The sequence below is a fragment of the Anolis carolinensis genome, chromosome 2 (genome assembly GCF_035594765.1).
Source record: "Anolis carolinensis isolate JA03-04 chromosome 2, rAnoCar3.1.pri, whole genome shotgun sequence".
NCBI classification, from domain to species: Eukaryota; Metazoa; Chordata; class Lepidosauria; order Squamata; family Dactyloidae; genus Anolis; species Anolis carolinensis.
Genome location: NC_085842.1, coordinates 34975140 through 34992681, shown reverse-complemented (window position 1 = coordinate 34992681; position 17542 = coordinate 34975140). Strand labels below are relative to the sequence as shown.

Genomic DNA, 17542 nt, shown 5'->3' with positions numbered 1-17542 from the left:
AGCAGAATGAGCGCCCGCTGTTAGCCCCAGCTCCTGCCAACCTAGCAGTTTGAAAACATGCAAATGTGAGTAGATCAATAGGTACCGCTCCGGCGGGAAAGTAACGGTGCTCCATGCAGTCATGCCAGCCACATGACCTGGAGATGTCTTTGGACAATGCCGGCTCTTCAGCTTAGAAATGGAAATGAGCACCAACCCCCAGAGTCGGTCACGACTGGACTTAACGTCAGGGGAAACCTTTACCTTTACCTTATCTTTTCCTGCCTGCCTACCAATTCAACATTTAACTATTTATTTTAAATTGTACCATGTGTTTTAATACGTGTATTTTACATAAATACACCACAATGAAGAACCTAAACCAGAAACTCCTTCCTTCCCCCTACATTTTATCAGCCCACTGCCTTAAAGAAGGTGCTTCAGTTTTCAATGCAATCCCATTCAACGTGAATTGCACCACACACAGTATCTTGAGTACCATTTGTCCCCAGTGCAGTGGTGCGGTGTGTATTTAATGCGATAAGCAACAGGGTCCATCTTTCCATCCTCCATCACCAACTTCATGCGCAGTGTGGCCTCACCTTCAGCAAACTTTCCTTTACGCATGTCCTATGGAGACACAACACACGGTGGAGCTTTGGACCAGCTACTTACAGGTAAAATATTCTAGGCTATATACATACCAATAAATTCTAAAGCATGCAAGGCAAAATAAATCAATGCAGTTGTTTTGTACTGTGACTTCAGCTACTTCAAATAATTTTTTTATTTTGAGTAAGAAGTAGTGATGAAAGGGAACAATCAGAAATGAAAGGGATAGGGAGTAGGACAAATGGCAATAACTATGAAAACAGTGGGTGGGGGAGAGAGAATATAAAAACAATGCTTTTGGATACTGAGACTTGAACAGTTTTCTGACCCTTCATCAGTTATTGCAGATGTAATAATAAGGGCTGGAAACCTATTGTTGTGAAATAGCCAAGATGGGCAAACTGATTGTGCTGATTGAGGAGAAATCCTTGACTAACTTAAAAATGATTGGTACCTGTTCATCACCAACAATGATGGGATTATTTATCAACCATGGGATTAATTAGTAGAGCACTGCAAAAAGTTAAAGTGTGATAACATTATTGTTTAAAGGGTGTAGACCAATAAGGGACAACCATCAGCTAAAGAGTGAGAAGTTGGCAGTAGTTGTTTATAAAATACGTTGTTGAAGGATTTCATGGCTGGAATCACTGGATTGCTGTGAGTTTTCGGGGTTAAATGGCCATGTTCCAGCAGCATTCTCTCCTGATGTTTCACCCACATCTATAGCAGGTGTTCTCAGAGGTTGTGAGGTCTGTTGGAAACTAGGCAAGTGGTATTTCTATATCTGTGGAAAGTCCAGATTAGGAGAAAGAACTCTTGTCTGTTTGAGACAAGTGTGAATGTTGCAAATGGCCAGCTTGATTAGCATTTAATAGCCTTGCAGATTCAAAGCCTGGCTGTTTCTTGCCTGAGGGAATCCTTTCTTGGGAGGTGTTAGCTGGCCCTGATTGATTCTTGTCTGGAATTCCCCTATTTTCTGAATGTTGTTCTTCATTTACTGTCCAGACTTTAGAGTTTTTTAAATACTGGTAACCAGATTTTGTTCATTTTCATGGTTTCCTCCTTTCTGTTGTCAAACAGACACTTGCCTAGTTTCCAACAGACCTCACAACCCCTGAGGATGCCGCCCTGAGTCCCCCCAGGTGAGAAGGGCAGGGTATAAATGCTGGAAATAAATAAATAAATAAATAAATAAATAAATGTAGGTGAAACATCAGGAGAGAATCCTTCTGGAACATGGCCATACATCCTGGAAAACTCACAGCAGTCAGTTATTCCGGCCATGAAAGCCTTTGACAACACAGATAACATTGTTTAAAGGGTGTAAACAAATAAGGGATAATCATCAGCTAAAGAATGGGAAGTTAGCAGTTTTTAAATAGTTGTTCAGTTGTAGTGAATAATGTATAGTTGTGTAGTTTTATACATCTAAAATGCTTCTTTGTGGTTTTTTTGTTTATTTTTTGAATAAGAATGAGTATTGTTAAAAAGGAAGCTTGTTATTGTAAAAAGGAGAAATAGCCAAGAAGCTGAGATTGCTGGATTTCACAAAAACAAAGGCACTAACTTGTAAGTAATGTACAGTAAGGAGTGCTGGAGATCAGAGACATGCAGAACGATCCAAAGCTATTTCAAAATCCATCCTGTCTGACCAGGAGAACCAACACTGTTTGCTCACATGAAAGGGCACTACCTCAAAAAGCAGGAGCGATTCTTCAACTGGCCGATCCCGCCATGGGGAGGGGGGTGGGTTGTGTCCTTTGATTTCTTCCACCTTCTGGTGGCAAACATAAGCATGGCCCCTGGGAGAGGAAAAACAGACATCACCCACAAGGACAAGGAACACATGTTCCAAGAAGGAGAACAAATATATTGCAGGCAGATGTTCCTATAAAGCAGTGGCTCTCAACCTGTGGATCCCCTACAACTCCCAGAAATCCCAGCCAGTTTACCAGCTGTTAGGATTTCTTGGAGTTGAAGGCCAAAACATCTGGGGACCCACAGGTTGAGAACCACTGATATAAAGCATGCCAGAAGGGACAGTCTGGGAAGGCGGTGGGAGATAGGAGGATGGAAGCCTTTCCCGAGTCTCAGATGCTTTGCTTCTCACCTCCGGATGAGATCCACAGCCCAGGCGTACAGCTGGTCGAAGTAGTCAGAGGCATGTGTCACTGCATAAGGAGTATATCCTGCGGGGAATTAATGTCCAGTCATTAGAAAAAGCAAACCCACCTAAGTGCCAGTTCTCACTATCAAAAACAAGTATGTGTCCAGGGAAGGGATGTCAAACTCATGTTCGAGGGCCATGGCAGCCTGATTGTCACCTTCAAAGGGCCACTAAATCCTTGGATAAAATGAGAGAACTATCATTTTTTTACAGAGTGGTCCGTGCTCTTTAGTTTTTACCTAATCTGGGTCCCATATGTTATTGAATAACAACTCCCCCCACATTTGATTATCCACCATGCAGACTGAGGATAATGGGAATTGCAATCCAACAGCCCTTTGTGGCTCTGATGTTGGAGAAAAATAATAGGAAATTTTAAAGTCAGTAATCCTATCCATAAGCCTTGCACCTAAATGCAAACCCAACTATTCTGACTAAACAGAACAAACTGCAGCCTTCCAGCTGTTAGTTCATCACAATTCCCATCAGCTCTAGTATGATGTCTAATGATAAAGAATACAGAAGTTGTAGTCCACCATTTGGAGGGCCACATAAAATAACATGGCAGTCCAGATTTCGCTCGTGGGCTTTGTGTTTGTTCTACAGGGAGGGCATACCTAACCATTCCACGATGTCACGGATGGCTGTAAAGTACTTCTCTTCCTCTTTTTCGGGATTTGTGTCATCATAGCGCAGGAAGCAAATTCCACCATTTGCCTGAAGAGGAGGAGAGATTAAGCAGAACCCTTCTTCCCTTTCCATATAAGAAAAATAAGACCGATAAAGGGGTGGCACTAAAGCACTGGGGGAAGGGAAGCAAAAGAAGGAGAAAGTCTCAACTTGATTCTTGGAAGTAAAAAAAAGGGCATGTCACAATGATACTATTGATACTATAGCTGCACTCACAGCACTTTAAAACAAAATAAGAAGAAACAACCACTAAACTAATCTATTGAGGTACATTACACCGGTGGCAGACAAAGCTACACAAAATTCAAAGTGTGAGAGATCAATATGTTTTATGGAATTGCAGAGGGGATATATAGCTCTTCAGATGATATTAGAACACAATTCCTGTCATCATTTACCACTAGCTTTGCTGGCTATGGCTGTTGGAAGTTGCAATCCAAAAAAATCTGTAAGGTCACATATTCTAGTATAAGGAACAGAATGGAAGCAAACTGCTGTGTAGGTGCAAATTTCTCACCTTGGCAAAACCGAAGTTGAAATTGATTGCTTTGGCATGACCAATATGCAGGATGCCGTTGGGCTCAGGGGGGAATCGTGTGCGCACCTAGAGCAGAAGATACCTTAAAAGAGTTAGTCAATATCCTCCTTGGATGACACCGAATCCAATAAGTCAGTATATGTAGATATGCAGAGCTAGGAAAAAGTTATTTGCTTGGGCATCAATTCCCAGAATCCCTTAGTCAGCACATAGCTATGGAATTCCGAGAGCTACTGTCCAAAATGTAACCTCTATAAATGCATGCACACAGACAGACATGGATATATTTGAAATACAAAGGAGAAAGGTCAGAAATAGGTTGCCTATGGCATGTTAGTGGCCAACCATACTGAGGTTATGTTCCCCCCTTCCCAAATTTTGCTATTTCAGATGTGCATGAGGTTTCAGGGGGCTGGTGAAATGGCAAGTTATAAAGGCCAGCTGCTACATGAACTCAGTCTCCATAATGACAAGGCAAGACAAGACTCAGCACTCAATGCACCTGTCCACCTGTGATCTCCAGATGCCGCTTCAGGAGGTTCATGGTGTTGGGCGTGACTACATAGCCTTCAGTTTTGTAGTTCTCACCTGGAGAAGTAAGGAACATAACACATAGTATAAGCACTAGTGATAATGCCAGTTAGTTGCTGATTGCAGAATTTAACTGCACTAAAGATACATCTTCTGTGCCCAGAAAAATCTGAGTTACAAAACTGGAAAACCTTTAGTGCTAACCTTTGTCCCAGCTCCCTAACCTGCTCCCATTCTTTACTGCAAAGTCTATGCAAATAAGCAAATGGGAAAAGTCATCCTCAGGCAGATATGATAATGGGCAAATCTACAATGACCATTTAATGCAGTTTCAAACAGGAATTGAAGAAAGTGGTTTCATTGTATGGATGATTACACAGGAAATCCTGGAACCAGTTTGAGGCCCAGACTCTAGCTCCAGAATCCCTTTGCACACATGACTAGTAGCCATGTTGACATGGGATTCACAGAATCAAGAGGAAATTTCATGCTTGAGAGAAATTCAACTGCACCCAACTGCTACATGAGAAGTCATTTAGAGGAAAGATGAGGCCTCCATATCCCCTGTAATTTAACCAAAAAGGATACTAATGGTGCAATTTGCTTTAGTGTCTGATGCAATATATATTCTGAATACAAGTCATGGCTGGTTTGACTTGTTATTAATAAGCCTAACATCTATTTATTTACAGTATTTATATTCCGCCCTTCTCACCTGAAGGGGACTCAGGGCACATCACAATGCATGTATACACTGCAAACATTCAATGCTGTTTTAGACATACAGGGCAAACAGAGGTATTTCTGCATTTTCCAACTTCGGCGCCTGGAGGTTATGCTCAATTCTGGTCACAGAGGGGTGCTGTCACTCCATCTGCTATGATGACGAGTCCTTTTTGATAGAAGAACATTCCCTCATTCTATGACTGTGGGCATTTTCATGGTGTTGTAAAATATCTCCCCGCTTAAGCAGTGCCTAATTTCTCTACTCACAGCACAGCTGTTTTCGAACTGCCTAGAACTGTTTTATCTCCTTGTTTTTAACATGTGATGTATGTATTGATTGTATGACTGCTTTTCATGTTTGATTTTACAATGTGTAATTTGTCACTGTTTTTATTATTGTTGTGAGCCGCCCCGAGTCCCCTCGGGGAGATGGGGCGGGATATAAGAATAAATTTATTATTATTATTATTATTATTAGATGGACAGTGAGCTATGCTAACCGTCAGGTGCTCAAGCCAACTCGGGCTTCAAACTTGCCAGCCTTCCAGTCGGCAGTGATGTACTGCTGCTGGCAATTAACCAGCTGTGCCACAGCCCGGCAACATGAATGCCCCAATATTGGCTTAAGGTTGAACTGTGTGCATATTGGCTGCAGTGTGTAGACATGCCATGCCAATATAACGAGAAATGACAAAAAATCTTGGAAATGCATATTATCTTACAAATCATTTTTAAAATACAAATGAAAGGTTTTCATAAGATATGTTGGTCCCCATGCATTTTGTTATTACAACTTATGTATGTGTCCATATCTCTTATAAGGGGTTGGTTTAATCTCTGGTTTGCTACCAAATCACTGTGTCACTTTGAGGCACCAAGTTGACTGAGAGAAGAGACAACAACAGTGTGCCAAAAAAGCAGCAGCAATGGACAACACAGCTTACCTGGCTTATGGAATTTGAGGGCTTCACCCCTCAGCTGCTCCATGAGGGATTTGGTCTCTTGGTACACATCACCTGCAGGGAACATACCGAGTTAGAACTTCACTCGCACAGAGGGTCAAAAAGCAGAATTTTCAAAACACCCCCCTTTGAAACAATATCTGTCTCTAATTCCTGCCTCCTTTTACCAGGTTTGTTCCACATTCTCTATTGTTGAACCCCCATCAACAACAATTGCAATTCCACAAGGAAAGAACTAAGGAAACAAGTTCTGAATTAACTTAGTGGATACTATTTTAACTTACATATTTTAATTATTTTCTATTTGTATGTATTTCACACACACCATGTTTTACCAAAAATGACAACTATATAAAAATAAAATGAAAAGCTGATTTTGTTTACTGTCTAAAACCACACAAAGCCTCAGGTTAATACAGGCTGGAATTTCTAAATCCAAAATGTTCTGAAATTGTCCACAAGAATGGCTGAGATAGTGACAAATTTGTTTTCTGATGGTTCAGTGTATATAGACTTTATTTTATATTCAAAATTAAATCTAATGGAAAATTCTCCTTCAGGCTATGTCTATACCAAACATAAATGAATTTCGTCTCTCAACTTGGATCCCATTTCCAAGATATTTCATTTTGTATATATATGCAAATACAGGTATTCTTAAATCCAAAACCCAAACTCTTCTGGTCCCAAGCATTCCAGATAACCTGAGGTTAATTTGCACAGTGATTGTTGTTGTTTTTTTTTTTTTTTTTGAGAGTACTAAAGGGCACTCATGACCTCTGCCAATGCTCAGAACTTAAAGGCTGCAGCAGGTGAGAGGAATTTTCCAGGACAAAAATAAAAAAATAGAGAGCACACAACATGGCAAATTGCATGAATGGGCAGCTGCCAATATTCTGTGTGTCCTTCACTGGGAAGCTGTATAATTGGCACAGCAAAGCCAGACAGATGCCAGCTACCAGAATCTCCTGCACTTAGAAATAAAGAAAATACACTACAGGAGCAAGTTCAGTCATAGCCTTACCATTTTCCATCACAGCCATCTTCCCTTTCTTGTCTGGCTCTGCCGCACGGACCTTTGGGGCCTGAAAAAGCAAGATTTCAGTTTTACTTGGTTCAAACAAACCTCCAGCGTTAACAGGAGCGTACACTTTAACAATTCCTTCTTGCCCATAAGACAAAAAACTTCCTTGCAGGAAAATAAGCTATGGGAAAAGATGCTGAAAATCCATAATTTTGGTCCCCAAAATTGCCCAATGGGAATATATAGTAGGTGTGCAAAAGGGTTGTGGTCTCTGTTCAGTTCTTGCACTCAAAATCAATTCCTGGGCTCAGAACCCATTAATTTTACATGTATATCTTTTAACCAGAAATTGTTTGTGGATCTCAGGGTTTTAGCAAATAGACAAACAGACTTCATAAACCTGCCATCTGACCATCTTTGCCTCACTCCATCCAGCTTTCTGTTTCGTCCCAATAATAATTTTATTATTATTATAACTCATAACCTCTTTTATTACATAACATTGTACAGTTTAACCCAAGCTGCCATCTGGGAAGTTTGATTTATTTTAGAAGACATTGCCTCCTGTCTTGAGCAACTGTTACATAATTTAGAATTATTCAATAACAATTTTAATTAGAAGTAATCAACATAAAAAAGACCAAAAAGTAGACAAATGTATAACTTTATAATGTGTTTGTTCAGTTTATTATAGTTGTATTATGGCATTTCTTTTCTATCAATAACAATTAGAAAAAAAGAAAGAAAGAAAGAAAGAAAGAAAGAAAGAAAGAAAGAAAGAAAGAGCAGCTTGCAACACTCAGATCCAGAAATAGGCAAACAAATAAAAGGGGACAAAGAAATAAAATATATTGAAGTATGGATAACTGGGTCATTGGCCCTTCTACACTATCAATTAACACTATAGTAATTTCATCTTTATTGTGTATATCAAGAGCAACATGGTCAGGTAGAGAAGAAGGAGCAAGGATGGAGGGAGAGATCTGACCCCCTGTACAACAAATCCCATAACTCCTTGTTATTGGTTAAGCTGACTGAGGCTTCTGGAATCTGAAGTCCCAAACACATGGAGAGTCCAAGATTCCCTGGCATGCACTGTTATTTATAGAAAGCAATGTCCTCATAAATCTCACATATATGTAGAAGTTAAAAAAGAGGCTGTGAAGACGGCAAAGAACACTACCTTGGTTTTCTTTTCCAGATCAGCTTCTGTCTTTGGGCCCAACAAGTGAAGGACCTGCAGATGAAATAAGGGAGAAAGGTTAAGTGCTGGGAGAACTATCTGGATGGGCACTCTGGATTTGACCCAGCTCTCTACTCCGCACTTTGTTATTGCAGATAGCCAGCTTATTTGCAGGTTCTACTGCATTTTAGGAAATTTTATAATTCTTACTATTTTTACTGGGATTTTACATGTATTGTTGTTTTTATACTTATGTATATTTATGTAAATATACTGTCATATATTTATACTTGTGCACTGTGTATTGTGGTTTATATACGGCACTATAGTGCTTCTGTGAGCCGTCCCGAGTCCCTCCGTGGAAATGGTGGTGGGATATACATAAAGATTATTATTATTGTTATTATTATTATTATTATTATTATTATTATTATTATTATTATTATTACTACTACTACTACATTGATCCTTTCTACTGAAATCCTCCATTTCGGTAGGCTCCTGCCATACGTGCAGATCCAAACCAATATATACCCATAAGTACAGCGATATGCACTAGTAAATGGTCGATAAACAGGTATAAAATATAAAATATATACCTGCAGATCCACCTCATTCTTAATTATTTTCCCATCAGCCCACTTCAGCTTGCTCCGTGCCTCTCCTGAAAAAGACAAAAGCAAAACACACACAGTAAGTCTAGCCAGTGGTGGGTTCATTGAATGTCTTTGACTGATCCCCTGGAAATACGGCTAAACATGGATGCTTGGAAAGAGGCTGGGTAGCCATCTCTTGGGAGTGCTTTGATTGTGTGTTCCTGCATGGCAGAGGCTTGGACTGGATGGCCCTTGCGTTGTATTCCAACTCTACGATTCTATGATCTCTATAATCAGGATCAATGCAAACAGCTACAAATTCTGAACCTAGGATTCTGTCCTGTAACAGAGAGCTTCTGTATCTTATAAAATCTGATTGAAACAGACTAGAGATGTTGCTGGAAGTTCCTTCTGATCTCCCTGGTTATAATTCTACCTGTTGCCAATCATACTATGCATGAATGAACTTTTGAATAATACTTAAAGACCGGGGACTCAGTTTTCTGTTGTCATGAATTGATATAGCCCCTTTAAAAAGTACACATAATCCATACTGATTTATGGAATTCGGTGTCTCTGCTGACTAGAATAAAGGGCAATTTAACAAACTGAGAGAATATAAACCTAGTAACAGACTGTTTCACACAACCTCCAGATTTAGAAACAATATAATACTGAATACAAGTTCCTGGGAGCAAAGGAACAAAGGAGAGCTATTATCTTCAAGCTCTTCTTGTTGGCATCCTGAAAACACACTCTGGGCCTCTCTGCAAAACAAACATTGTATGGTCAACTGTTGGAAGTGCTCTGGTTGTGTGAACACTGGTTTAGATGGTAGTGGTTAGGAACAAAGGAACTATTTGGACTGTAAATCCAATCAGCTTTAACAAGCTTTTTAAACGGTGTAGGAGGATAGGAGTTTCATGCCAATAATATCTGGAGGTGATTTTCTTTAACAGCAATCCCTATTGAAATGGACATAGTGTTGCAGCAGAGAACCTAGAAAAGGACTGGAAAGGCCATATTTTGTTGGAAATGGATAAATTAAACTGCAGATACAAGTCCCACAGATACAGGGGTTGTAATACATATTAATGCTTAAAATAAGGAAATATTGTGCAGTAGAAATAGTGGTATTCTTCCTCCCGGAAAGCAAACCAAGGACTCACCCATCAGAAGGCCCATGTTGAAACGGTAACGCTCTGAAAGGAGCTGGGCTCGGTGTTTGCTAATGACAGCTTCAACCTAGAAACAAATTGGGAGAAATTCTGACTTTAAAAACAGGAAAGGGGATTCAGAAATGTAAGGTGGACATTTTTCTAATACTCTACACCATAGATATAGAGACAGACATATCCATCGTTGTCTGTGCTGCTGTACTCTAATCAATGGTATTAGATGAGCTAAATACAGAATAAAAGCAGTCCCTGAGTTACAAACATCTGACTTACAAAATACTCATAGTTAAGAACAGGAGTGAGCCAACAGGAGGTGAGAGAAATCTACCCCTAGAAAGGGAAAATAACTCCCGAAATGTCAAAAAAGTGTCTCCTCTGAAACTTTTTCACCAATCCTTGTTTCCACAAGCAACTTTTCATTTCAAAATCCAATTATCACAGGGACAGAAAATGAGGTGAAATCTTTTGGATAGAGGCACAGAGAGCAATGCAAACACTGCAGGGGTGTTAATCCTTCCCTATGCTATTCAAAATGGAAGAAATGGCTGTAGACAACCTAAAAATGTACCTTTTCCAACTTACATAAAAAATTCAACTTAAAAACAAACCTACACACTGCCTGTACAAGCTTCCAGTTATTCTTCAAGCAGCGGTTCCCAACCTTTGGGCCTCCAGGTGTTTTGGACTGCAGCTCCCACATTTCCTAACAGCTGGTAAGCTGGCTGTGATTTCTGGGAGCTGAAGTCCAAAACACCTGGAGGCCCAAAGGTTAGGAAACGCTGTTCTAAAGAGACATGCACTAACAAAGCCTAGTGTTCAGAGTTGCTATTCTTATTTCTGTTTCACATTTTTTTTATTTTTAACTACAGTAGTAACAAATACAAAACAAAATGTGGTGATCTATGTTTGCCCACAGGCTTACATCCATTTTTTAGTGAAATAAATATTCAACTAGTTTGCTCAATCAGTTTTTATCCAACTTGAAAAGCAACTTGAAAGTATTGCAGAGGAATGAGTGAAGCTAAAGGTACTACCATTGTGTTGATGTTTATGTGTTGTTGCGTGCCTTCAAGATGTATCTGACTTATGGTGACACTAAAGTGAACTTATAATGGGTTTCTAGGCAAAATTCATTCAGAAGGGGTTTTAATCCCAGAAACCCCTAGTCAGTATGACCACTGCAGTCTGAAAAAAAATAACTTTTGAAGTTCTGGGAGAAGTTAACAGTGGTTATTGTTTCATGTTTATCTATCTATCTAAGGCTCACACTCACCGCCTCTTCTATCTGCTCTGGTGTCACGACCACACCAACGCCACAGAAGCGGTCAAAGTCTGTTGGGTCAATGGTTTCCACAGGGTGGCTTTTAATGTACTCCAGAGCAGCTACAATTAGAAAAAATACAATTGGATTAGAAGGAAAGTTGGTGTGATATAGCAATTAAATTAGGCTGGGGGGGGGGGGAGCTTTGGTTCAAGCCTTACACTTCCAGCAAAGAGGTAATTTGGAGTTTTTCCGTTCAACGAGAGGATATGTTGTGGTGGTCTTGGATATGGATTTGGGACATTCCCAAATAAAAGTCATTGTGTGAGAACTCCACTCGGTCATGAAAACCATTACATAACCATGAATAAATAAGCCTCAGCCTAACCTATCTCAAAAGGTTGCTATAAGGATAAAGTACATTATTATGGTCATCATCATCCCACTTTCCCCCTCAAAATTGGGATTCAAAGTGGCACACAATTTTAAAAGAATAATACAATTAAAAATATAGAAAAAGCGATGTGAGACAGTGCCTTCTTGGAAGTTAGCCCTTGGTTCTGGAAATTCCTTCCCAGGCTGAAATCTCTTTTTATTTAGACAAGTTTTTAAAACAGAAAGTTTGTTTAAAAAATAGGCTAGTCAATGCTATGTGGTATTAGTGAATTGTTTTTAACAGCTTTTAATGTATTTATTTTAAGCTGTATTCTAACAGAACTGTTTCAATAATTGCAATTTGATTCTATTTTAATATTTACTTTTTAAATGCTTTTAATTGTATAACTTTTTGAAGATTGTGAGCCACTTTGGGTAGATAAAAGTGTGCTATAAATAAAATAATAATAGCAACAACAGTAATAACAGAATTAAGCTATTTAAACAATAAACTCTCAGTTAAAAAATCAAATGCAATTTCAAAGATGAAAGATTATTTAAAACACTTCAGCTAATGCAGTAAACACTAGACCAGTGGTTCTCAAACTGTCCTGCGGAATCCTAAGATTCGGCAAAAACATTGTAAGGGTTCCACAAAAAAATTAAAATTATTTTTAAAAGTCCATGCCAGAGTATGAAGATCTTACTGAAGTTAACTGTACCTTGGCTTTAAAAAACAAAATATGGATGAAAGACAGGATTAGACACTATAATCAATATGCCATTGCAAACATGTACCATTGACCTGCAGATCTGTAACAATTTTCTTGGTAGCGATGTACTCCACCAGGAAGCCAAGGTGCTTTGGGTCTTTAAGTCGTGAGGCCACACTATATAACAGGGTGCCCAATGTCTTGTCAACCGCTGAACCAAGGAGGCTTTGTGCCTAAATGAGCAAAATAAATCAACGGGAAAATTAATAGGCAGTTTGACATAACAGCTTCTCTTAGAATCTGTTTCAAAGGTGCTAAGAGACAAGAGGTTGTGTGAAATTAACTTTTCTCCTCTCTTAAGAAATTTGGGGTGTGTCTACACTGCAGAATGAATGCGGTTTGACCCCATTTTAACTGCTATGGCTCAATGCTATGGAGTCCTGAGAGTTATAGTTTGGTGAGGTACTGGCACTCTCTGGCCAAAAAGGCTAAAGACCTTGTAAAAGTACAGCTCCCATGATCCCATAGAATTGAGTCATGGCAGTTGAAAGTTGCCCTCCAGAGGAGGGCAACTAAAATGATCACAGGTCTGGAGAACAAGCCCTATGAGGAGAGGCTTAAAGAACTGGGCATGTTTAGCCTGCAGAAGAGAAGGCTGAGAGGAGACATGATAGCCATGTACAAATATGTGAGGGGAAGCCATAGGGAGGAGGGAGCAAGCTTGTTTTCTGCTGCCCTGCAGACTAGGACACGGAACAATGGCTTCAAACTACAGGAAAGGAGATTCCACCTGAACATCAGGAAGAACTTCCTCACTGTGAGAGCTGTTCGACAGTGGAACTCTCTCCCCCGGGCTGTGGTGGAGGCTCCTTCCTTGGATGCTTTTAAGCAGAGGCTGGATGGCCATCTGTGGGGGGTACTTTGAATGCGATTTCCTGCTTCTTAGCGGGGGGTTGGACTAGATGGCCCATGAGGTCTCTTCCAACTCTACTATTCTATGATTCTATGATTCTATGAAAGTGGAGATCAAATTGCTTTAATTCTCGTTTAGGTGCACCCCAAGAGGAGCAGCTTTATTATTTTTAAAATATTTTTGAAAAAAGTTATTTTCAAAAATTATAAAGTTTCTCCAACCTTTTGGATCAGGGTTACAGCTGTACCAAATTCAGAGATGGTTTGCAATCATGATTATCAATTGACAGTTGGGAAGTGTGTTTACCTGTTGCCCTATTTCATGTAGGCATATATTCAGAAATGATACACATTACTTGCTTGTTGTTGCATCTAGGTTCAGGAAGCAACAAAAGCCCACGGACCACTTTTGTGCTGCAACATGGGTTAATCATGCATATTTAGAAGAACTCTAATATTGACAAACACATATTTTGGTGTCTCTAATGTTAGCCCTGTTTCTGATTATACAGTAGAGTCTCACTTATCCAACCTTCGCTTATCCAATGTTCTGGATTATCCAACACAGTCTGCCTCCCGCCTGGATCCACAGCTGTGTCTCTAGGCACCAAGGACTGAACTTTTTACGGATTTAATATTCGGCAATGTTGTTACTATAAGTTCATTTTATGCAATTCTATATTTGTAGTCATTTTGCTAGTAGACAATGCTTTTGTAGTCAATGTTTTCAATACATTGTGATGTTTGGGTGCTGAATTTGTAAATACAGTAATTACTGCATGATGTTACCATATATTGAACTGCTTTTTCTGTCGATTTGTTGTAAAACATAATGTTCTGGTGCTTAATTTTTTAAATCATAATGTAATTTGACCTTTAATAGGCTTTTCCTTAATCCCTCCTTATTATCCAACATTTTCACTTATCCAACATTCTGCCAGCCCGTTTATGTTGGATAAGTGAGACTCTACTGTATTTGACTGGCTGATTCCAAAAATGGCACCAGTTCCCTCCCATCAGTTCTAGCATTTGAGATACAGAATAATAATAATAATAATTTTATTTTTGTACCCCGCATCCATCTCCCCAAGGGGACTCAGGGCGGCTTACAAATACAAAACGAACATACAATAACATCAAGTACCGAAAAACGCAAAAATAAAAATTAAAAAGACATAAAATAAAGTCACAACCATTAATAGAATACAAGTTAAAAAACAGCAATGAAATCATAAAATGAACTGGGCAAAAGTGTGCTAAGTGAGACTTGTAAACATGAAGGAAGTTAAAAGTGCCATAAGTTAATGGGGGAGAACCTTAAAATGGGGGTGAACCCTGGGGCTATATCAAGAAATTAACCATGCAGGTGCAACCAATCAGAAAGTAACTGCTAGTATGAAAATTTAACATACAAATGGGCAGTACTTATTCAAAAGCCTGTGTGAAGAGCCAGAACATATGCCATCTATCAGTCGCCATCTACTTGTCCATAGAAAACCATAACTATATCAAAGATGCGGTCTACCCAATGCAAGTTTATGAATTAGCACCCCAAATTACCCCAGGAACAGGCCTTAAATACCAAGACATCCAAAAACGTATTTTTGGTTGGGCCATGTAATTTAAACAGCCTGTTCTCAAACTATAAAAGGAAGAGTTGTACCTATTTTAGCTACAGGCGACCCCTATCCCATCTCATTCACATTCAAAAGGTTCACTTATCCAAGGATTAATTTCTGTCTGAGCATAAGAACAAGAATGAAGCAGAATATCGACTGCCCCTGTTTGTTCTCTGTGTATTTTCCGCGCAGTGTAACATTTTCACTTTCACATTTGCTGGAGGGAAATTCCGATGCAAAATTACAGAACAGCTATTGTTTATAAAGTAACTGTGTGTATAGAATCACAGAATCATAGAGTTGGAAGAAACCTCATGGGCCATCCAGTCCAATCCCCCACCAAGAAGCAGGAAATCGCATTCAAAGCACCCCTGACAGATGGCCATCCAGCCTCTGCTTAAAAGCCTCCAAAGAAGGAGCTTCTACCACATTCCAGGGCAGAGAGTTCCACTGCTGAACAGCTCTCACAATGAGGAAGTTCTTCCTAATGTTCAGGTGAAATCTCCTTTCCTGTAGCGTTTCCTGTAACTTTGTACCTCTGGGTATTTTGGACTTCATTTCCCGCAATTCCTAGGCCTGGACATTTTAGAGTTGTAGGTACTGGGAGTTAAAGTGTGAAACACCTGGAGAGCCAAAGTTTGCCCATGCCTGATATAGATGCACCGTAATATGACATAGGGTCATATTGGTCCAGATCCATCATGTTTGGGTTCACAGTGCTCTCTGGATGTAGGTGAACTACAACTCTCCCAAATCAAGGTGAATTTTCCCCAAAGACCTCCAGTAATTTTTGCTGGTCATGGGGGCTCTGTGTGCAAAGTTTGGTCCGATTCCATCTTTGGTGGAGTTCAGAGTGCTCACTGATTGCAGGTGAATTATACATCCTAGTACCTACAACTCCAAAATGTTGTAGATCCACCATTTGCTTGGGTTCACAGTGGAATCTCTGGAGTTAAAAGTCCAAAACACCTGGAGGGTGAAAGTTTGCCCATGCCTGATATAGATGTACCCTAATATGACATAGGAGAGACTGCTTTTTCCAAACTACAACTTCCATGATACCTGATCATTACCTATGGCAGCTCAGAATGATGGGCATTATAGTAAAAAAAAAAAAAGATTTTTAGGCACACAAGTTTTTTCACTCCTGAGCTGAGAGATGAAATGAATAGCAATATGGTGTTGGAATCTATATTGTAGAATGAATGCAGTTAGACAGCATGTCAAATTCCATGGCTCAACGATACAGAATCCTGGAAGTTGTAGTTTCTGAGGCAACTGTTCATTTTGACATTAACGCTAAAGGCCTTGCAAAACTACACATCCCAGGATCCCATGTTTGTTAGTACTGCAGTATCAAATTACAGCAGAGTCTCACTTATCCAACACTCACTTATCCAATGTTCTGGATTATCCAATGCATTTTTGTAGTCAATGTTTTCAATACATTGTGATATTTTGGTGCTAAATTTGTAAATACAGTAATTACAACATAATATTACTGCATATTGAACTACTTTTTTCTGTCAAATTTGTTGTATAACATGATGTTGTGGTGCTTAATTTGTAAAATCATAACCTAATTTGATGTTTAATAGGCTTTTCCTTAATCCCTCCTTATTATCCAACATATTCGCTTATCCAACATTCTGCCGGCCCGTTTATGTTGGAAAAGTGAGACTGTACTGTACATTAATTCTTAAAGTGGTATCAAAGTGCATTAATTCTAAAGTGTGGATGCACCCCATGGTTGGCAAAAAGTAAACAGAAAGCGTCCTTTGCAACTTTCCTGTTTTAGGGATGGAGCAAACTACACATATTAGGTTGTCAGGTAAATTACAACGGGTGCATCTACATTGTGGAATTAATGCAGTTTGAAACCGCTTTAACTGCCATGGTTATGTCATCCTGGAGTCTATAAGTCTGGTGAGGCATCAGACCTGAGAGATAAAGCTGCCAATCCCAGGATTCCATAGCACTGAGCCAGGACAGTTAAAGCGGTGTCGAACTGCGCTAACTCTAAAGTGCAGACGCCCCCAAAGGCGTCAGAGCGCTCTTAGGGAAGGGACCTGTAGGGCTGCCTGCCGGAGGGACGCGGAGAGCGCCTCGTTGCGAAGGGTCTCCCGAGCCTTGCTTTCGCTCAGCCCGAGGCCGAGGAAGAGCCGCAGCGAGTCCGGATCAGCCGCCTCCGTCGCCGCCATGCTGCTGCCTTCAACCACTCTCCTTCCGCCCACGTTCAGGCAAGGCTTCGGCTCTGCCAGTCTAACCAATCGGCGTGGAGGAGGCCGGCGTAGAATGATGCCAGAGACCAATCAGAATGCTCTTCAGTCCTCCAGCCAATCAGGAGAGTTGCCAGAAATGTTGCATGGGGTTGCGTCAGATGAAGGGTTGCACCTATCTATAACAGGCAGAGGGGGGAAAGGGAAGAGCCTGAGGCTGAGAGGAATTGTGGGAGTTGAAGTCCAAAACACCT

At 40.0% G+C, this 17542-nt stretch overlaps 1 protein-coding gene across 1 annotated transcript in view; it reads right to left on the bottom strand.

The window, feature by feature from the left end:
* Positions 1–17322, bottom strand: part of qars1 (glutaminyl-tRNA synthetase 1) — a 36080-nt gene extending 18758 nt beyond the window's left edge. Inside the window, exons 1-14 of the mRNA XM_003217847.4 lie at positions 17139–17322; positions 12624–12771; positions 11463–11572; positions 10181–10256; positions 9015–9079; positions 8416–8469; positions 7233–7293; positions 6191–6262; positions 4492–4577; positions 3969–4055; positions 3379–3478; positions 2705–2783; positions 2288–2396; positions 479–609 (exon numbers count right to left, since the gene is read on the bottom strand). Of these exons, the coding sequence (XP_003217895.3) occupies positions 479–609; positions 2288–2396; positions 2705–2783; positions 3379–3478; positions 3969–4055; positions 4492–4577; positions 6191–6262; positions 7233–7293; positions 8416–8469; positions 9015–9079; positions 10181–10256; positions 11463–11572; positions 12624–12771; positions 17139–17270 (1310 nt within the window). The 5' untranslated portion in view covers positions 17271–17322. The remainder of the gene's footprint in view (positions 1–478; positions 610–2287; positions 2397–2704; positions 2784–3378; positions 3479–3968; positions 4056–4491; positions 4578–6190; positions 6263–7232; positions 7294–8415; positions 8470–9014; positions 9080–10180; positions 10257–11462; positions 11573–12623; positions 12772–17138) is intronic.
* Between the last annotated feature and the right edge of the window lie 220 nt (positions 17323–17542).